The sequence below is a fragment of the Carex rostrata genome, chromosome 2 (genome assembly GCF_964058835.1).
Source record: "Carex rostrata chromosome 2, lpCarRost1.2, whole genome shotgun sequence".
In the NCBI taxonomy this organism is placed as follows: Eukaryota; Viridiplantae; Streptophyta; class Magnoliopsida; order Poales; family Cyperaceae; genus Carex; species Carex rostrata.
The window spans coordinates 6333911-6340721 of record NC_135919.1 but is presented as its reverse complement, the minus strand read 5'-3'; the positions used below and the strand labels follow the sequence as shown (position 1 = coordinate 6340721).

Below are 6811 nucleotides of genomic sequence, written 5' to 3'. Positions count from 1 at the left end.
GTGATTTTAACCCTAAAACTCAAATCCAACCTTCTCTCTCTCCCACTTCATTCCTTTCCCCATTTTTATGTGATTTTCGCCCAAGAGAAGAAAACGAGCGTGAGAGCTTCCTTTCCCGCTCAAGCCCCGATTACACACGGCTTCTTGTCCTTCCGCTGCCCTAGAACTGCTCCGACGGCGTAGTCACTAGCGTCACACATGATCTCAAAAGGGAGGGACCAGTCAGGTGGTTGCAAGATGGGTGCTGAAACAAGGGCTTTCTTCAACCTGCAAAAAGACTTGACACAATCGTTAGTGAAAATAAATTCAGAATCCTTAGCGAGTAGATTGGTCAAGGGTTTCGCAATTTTAGAAAAATCCTTGATGAAGCGACGGTAGAATCCTGCGTGGCCGAGAAAGTTCCGAATCCCTTTAACATCGGTTGGAACGGCTAGTTTCTCGATCACTTCGATCTTTGCCTTATCTACCTCGATCCCTTTGGATGTCACTACATGCCCCAAAACAACACCAGTTTGGACCATGAAGTGACACTTCTCACAATTCAAAATCAAATGGACTTCCTCGCATCTCTGCAAAATCTTGCAAAGGTTAGTCAAACAAGACTCAAAACTCGAACCATAGACAGAAAAGTCGTCCATGAAAATCTCTACCTCGTGCTCAATGAAATCCGAAAAGATGGCCATCATGGCTCTCTGAAAGGTCGCAGGTGCATTGCAAAGACCGAAAGGCATCCTACGATACCCATACGTACCATAGGGACAGGTAAAAGTAGTCTTTTCTTGGTCTTGTGGGTGAATGGGTATCTAGAAAAACCCGGAGTACCCATCCAGATAGCAAAAGTAAGAATGGTGAGCAAGCCTTTCTAAGAGTTGGTTAACAAATGGCAAGGGAAAGCGATCATTGCGCGTGGATGCATTGAGTTTCCTGTAATCAATACACATGCGATAACCATTCACCACACGTGTTTGGATTAACTCATTCTTCTCGTTCCTCACCACTGTTGTACCACATAGACTAGACTCACCCATGGACTGTCAGAAATTGGGTAAATAATACCTGCATCGAGAAGCTTGACAATCTCTTTCTTCACTACCTCTCGAAGGTTTGGGTTGAGCCGTCGCTGGTGTTCAATTGATGGCTTGTGATCATCTTCCACGAAGATTCTGTGCAAGCAGAAGGTCGGGCTGATCCCCTTCAGGTCATTGATTGAATACACTATTGCTCTTTGATGAAGTTTCAGCTTCTCCAAAAGTTTGGCGGTCTGATCGGGATCTAACTCTGCATTCACAATAACCGAAAAGGAATGATTTGGACCAAGGAATTCATACCTGAGATTAGCTGGAAGGGGTTTAAGCTCAGGGATCACTCCCTTTGTCTGAGTGCTGACTCGGGTCGCTTCAGCTTCATGCGACTCGCATGGAGGCCCTGCGTCTGCTGCCTCCGACTCGCATCCTTCGCCCTTCAGGTCTTCAGTCTGTTCCATGCGACTCACATCCGATTCTTGCTGGTCGCATCTAGACTCTCCCAAGTCAACTATCTTCATATCTGCTCCAAGCATTGCCCCTAATCGAGTCGTTTCAATCTGTATTTCAGACAAGAATTCAGCATGTTCTTTCATACTCTCATGAATTTGCTCAATGAATTATCCCTCTGCCAATTCTGTTAGACATTGTTCGATAGCATCTATTCGGAAACAAGATTCAGCTGGTGAAGGGTACTTCATTGCTTGATCAATCTGGAATCGCACCTTCTCTCCTCCAAAGTTCAGGGTCAGTGTTCCTTGAAACACATCAATGATTGCACCTGCAGTTCGAAGAAAAGGTCGTCCCAGAATGATCGGGACTTCCTTATCCTCTTCCATTTCCATGACTACAAAGTCAACAGGCATATAGTAGTTACCAACCTGAACTGGTACATCTTCGACTATACCTAGTGGAAGTCTTACCGAGGAATCTGCTAGCTGAAGCGACATTCGAGTTGGTTTAAGCTCTCCCACCCCTAATCTATCAAAGATTGTGCGAGGCATGAGGCTCACACTCGCTCCCAAATCACACAGAGCTCTCTTAATCGTGGCCTTTCCTATAATGCAAGGAATAGAAAACTTACCTGGGTCATCCAATTTGGGAGGTAGCTCATTGTTCAAAATGGCGCTGCACTGCTCCGTCAGTTTCACCGTCTCGTGCCCCCCCAAGCTTTGTTTGTTGGATAGGATATCTTTCAAGAACTTGGCATAAGTAGGCATTTGAGTTAGAGCTTCGGTGAATGGAATCGTGATGTGCAATCCTTTGAGGACCTCGACAAAGTTAGCGAATTGTGCATTCCATTTGGTCTCAGCTAGTCTTTGAGGGAATGGTACAGGCGGCCTGTATGGAGGTGGTTTGCCTTCTCCTTTTTCTGAGTCCCAAACTCGCCTGATGCGAGTCGCGTGTCTGGGATGCGAGTCGCATTCACGGGCTCTTCACCTAGCGGTGCGAGTCGAGTTGTTCCTTCAAGGCCAGGACTAACCTCTTCAGAGCTTGATGCAGGTCGCATCTGTGAGTCGCGAGTCGCATCAGATGGGGTTTGATCTGTTGGGTTGGTCGGTTCCTTGTACTGGGTCCCACTTCGCAGAGTGATTATCTTTGCCTCTTCTCTGGGGTTTGGTTCTGGTTGGGCAGGTAGCTTCCAGGTTGAGGTTGGCTTGAGGTGACTATGTGACTCAACTACTCCAGCAACTTGTTCTGAGCAGCTATTTGAGCAGACATGGACTGCATTTGATCCCACATGATTTGATTCATTCTTCCTTGCTCGTGTGTGAAGTTGGATACATAAGGAGGCACATATGGTTTGGAAGGGCCAGTTTGAGGTGCTCGGTTGTTCTGATTGGGGAATGAAGCATTTTGGTAAAAGTTCCTGTTGTTGTCGCCTCCAGAAGAATTCTTCCAGTTGTTGTGACTAGACGAAGGGTTGTTGAAGGAGTTGTTATTGTTGGAGGGGTTGTCGAAAGAGGGTTTGGGAGCATTGTTGAATGGTGCAGGATTGTTCTGATTCCACTTCCAATTTTGTTATTCAATTGGGTCCTTGGAGTAAGAACGGTTGAAGGGAGGTTTCGGAAAGAAGGAAGGTTCATTGTTAATGGAGTTGACTTGCTCGATCTCCTCTTCAACTTGCACCAATGGACATTGTTCATAAGCGTACCTTTCATCACCACACATGACATATGCTTGTAGCTGCTGTTCGACTGCCTTCACACTCAGCTTGTCCATTGTCCTTTGCATAGCATCCAACTTGGCGGTCAGAGCGGTGATTTGATCGACTTAGTACTTGCCTCCACCTCCAGGTCGGGTGTTGTCCCGCCCTGACCACTGTTGATTCTGTGCCATGTTGTCAATCAGGTTCATGGCCTCTAGAGGTTCCCTTGACATTAACGCCCCACCTGCAACTGCATCAATAGTAGTACGAGTGCTTTCGGTTAAACCATCATAGAAGGTTTGAATCAACAACCAATTAGGAATACAATGGTGGGGACAAGAGTACTGTAATTCCCTAAACCTTTCCCATGCCTCATTGAGGGGTTCATCAGACCTTTGCCTAAAACTGGTCAGTTGGTTCCTTACCTTGGCAGTTCTTTTGTGAGGAAAAAACCTTGTCAGAAACAATTTAGACAATTCCCTCCAATTGGTAATGGAATCCCTTGGCAATGACCCTAACCATTTCTTGGCCTTGTCCCTAAGAGTAAAAGAAAATAAAGCAAGTTTGGTATAGTCAGCTATTGCTCCATTGGTCTTAATGGTTGTGATACATTCGAGGAAGGTTTCGAGATGAGCATGCGGATCCTCATGATCCATGCCATTGAAGATGTTACGTTACGAAATTTTTACAATTAATTTCAAATGAATTGAAAGCAAGAATCGAAAATCGTGCTAACAAAATAGGAGTTTAAAACCTTAATTAAGGTTCATCTAAGTAAGTAAGTTGAGTGTGAATCGAAACCGCGTTGAAATTTCGAGTTTCTGAAACCTTATAGGCTGAGTGCGGATGGGTTGACCCGCACTGCGGGTGGGTGCGTCCACACTCATGCAATTATGTGTTGGTCTGAATTTTCCTAAGTGCTGAGTGCGGATGGGTTGACCCGCACTGCGGGTGGGTGCGTACTCATGAAATTCTGTGTTATTATGAAATTCTTCCAAGTACTGAATGCGGATGGATGGACCCGCATTGCGGGTGGAATGCATCCGCATTAGGCTCGGACTTTTTCCTGAACTCTTGTCTAAGTCCCGAGTGCGGGTGAGTGACCCGCACTGCGGATGAGTGCGTCCGCACTGAGCAATTTTTCTGTGTTAATTTCATTTTCCGAAATTCGTTAAGTCCCGAGTGCGGGTGACCGGACCCGCACTGCGGATGAAGCCATCCGCACTGGATGATTCTGAGGGGTTATTCGCATAAATCCTTTGCTCTCTCTCTCCCACTTCATTCATTTCCCCATTTTCAAGTGATTTTCACTCGAGAGAGAGAAAAAGAGCGAGAGAGTTTCCCGTTCCTCTCAAACCCCCGATTGTTGCGAGAAATCGAAACTGGAATCGAGCAAACGCCCGTGAATCTATCCTAACTCTCTGATTCGGTATTCTTTTCTCTCCTTTTCTCTTTCTAAACCTCGAATTTTCTCGATTTCTCAGATTCTCATTTTAAACTCGAGATTTGTGTTCGAATTGCTCGAGGATTAGTTCCTCTACACTCTTTACTGGTTTATTTGTCAATCTTTTTCCCGATTTCTTCCGATTTATGGATTTTGATTTCTAGGGTTTCGTGCCAAAATTGAAACTGGGCATAATCGTGAATTGATTTGCTTAACCCAACCAATTATACTTGTAATCGGTAGGATTGCCTCCTGATCTTGAATTTCTAGAACATTTAACGACTGATTTGAGATTTGACCAAATTAGGGCTTAACCAAGTGGTAAATCGAACTGTTACGATAACCAAAATAGAGAACTGGTACCTAAATTGTTACCAAATGGAGAGTTTGTATGGTCCAGAGGACCTAGATGAGATTGTGTGTGGTTTTAGAGAATTTTGGTAAGAAAAGATGAATCAAAAGAATCGGTACCAAAGCATAGGAATTGGTTAAGGAATATATAAGCCCTAGAAGTAACTCGAGTAAACCTCTCGATCGTGAACCAATGTTAAACCTAGTATACGTGTAATATAGGTGTAGGCTCGGTCGAGCAAGACGTTGCGAGGCAATTCGAGACGTCCGATCCTTAATTAAGCGGTACGCTCGTCGTATTAAGGTGCGGGATTCTTGGACTTGTTTGATACTTTATTTTCAGGAATTAAACTGTGTATTCGTTTGTCATGTTGAATATCATTGATTGCATCATTGAATTGTGTAAAGCATTTGCATTGCCCAATCAAATTAAACTCGAATTTATGTGACTTGAGTGATTTGCATGCTGGTATGGTTGTAGGTTGTGTCGATCTATTATGATCTGATTTGATTGAAAGTCACCACGATTTGATATGTATATGAATGGATTTACGAAGTTAAGCACTTGGATCCAATGAATTTGCAAAGTCGGGCTGTATGCTGGCTTTGATTCCCAGGATTCTAATGGCCTTAGGTGAACGACCCTCAATGTTTCCCAGTACCGGTTGGGACGAGGGAGGGTGATTATGTTATGATGTGTGAATTGGAATCGTGGGTGACTAGTGTGTAACGTCTGTGGCTCGGTGGCATTCTCCTACGTGTTAATGCATTTGGACGGTCAATTGAATATTGCGAATATTGGAAACGATTCTAAAAAGAATTTTCTTTATGTAACTTGAACCAGACCTTAATAACTGTTAAGCCAAGCGATTACAGATGGGTGTCAGATAAAGGGTCCAGCTCGGTGGAGCGTCTGTAGGTGTCAGTAACCCTACAGACGAGGGTTTGATAAAGGGTCAAGTTCGAAAGAACATCTGTAATTGCTACAAGCGCTAATGAATTGAGTTAAGCCAAAATATTTGTTGTGTTTGAAATTCATCTTGGAAATTCCGTTAATTGTGATTCTCATTGGATTAACTGTTTGAACTGTTTGAACAGCATTGGCATTCTGTTATTTATGAATATATATCTGTTTGAACTGTTTTCGTATGGTTTCATTGTTAAATATAGAGTTTGATTGCAAATCCAATAATCTAAACTGTGGCAAATTTCGCACTGGGAATTTATTCTCACCCCCACCCTTTGGGTTATTTTCAGGTTTATTACACGGATACAGCAGATGAGGATATTGGTAATGCATATAAAAGATCCACTACCTTGCGTGTATATGTGACACTTAATAAATATACGCGGCAGGCTGTCAGACCCGGGATTTGGGGTGTGACAGAAGATGTTCTGCTGAACCATGTTTACAACTCCTGGGTTGAAGTTCGGTTGCTGCCCAGGAATCCTTGGCAGTCTGATTGCACCTCTGACATCTCCAGCCCTTGGTACATTGAACTCCCGTAAGGTCCTTGGCATGAAGACATCCATGTCATCGTCAGACTAGTCAGTCAGGTCTTCCCTTTCTCTGGCTTCTGCTTCCCTATCCTCCATACTCGGATGTTCTGACATTGTCTCTGTCACGCGAGTCGCTTCAATATCGATGCGGGTCGTGTCAGGTATGATGCGAGTCGCTTTAGATATGATTCTGGTCGCGTCTAGAGATGACTATTCAGGATCAATGTCAGTTGGAGGAGTTTCGTCAAAAACTGGTCCTTTGCTCCTCAGGTAGTAATTGCTTCTGGTCCTCAATTGATAGTTATCTGTGGAAGGGGGTAAGAATGCCAGTTTTGTAAGTGAGAA

At 44.2% G+C, this 6811-nt stretch overlaps 1 protein-coding gene and 1 non-coding gene across 2 annotated transcripts; one reads left to right on the top strand and one right to left on the bottom strand.

The window, feature by feature from the left end:
• Positions 1–1642: 1642 nt before the first annotated feature.
• On the bottom strand, positions 1643–2242 carry LOC144547368 (DNA damage-inducible protein 1-like). The gene has a single exon (XM_078295996.1). It carries the CDS (start codon positions 2240–2242, stop codon positions 1643–1645), a length of 600 nt encoding a protein of 199 aa, XP_078152122.1.
• Positions 2243–3492: 1250 nt separating this feature from the next.
• LOC144550712 (small nucleolar RNA R71) lies at positions 3493–3599 on the top strand. Its single transcript, XR_013510555.1, has one exon. It is a non-coding gene; the product is annotated as a small nucleolar RNA R71 (small nucleolar RNA).
• The last annotated feature ends 3212 nt before the right edge of the window (positions 3600–6811 follow it).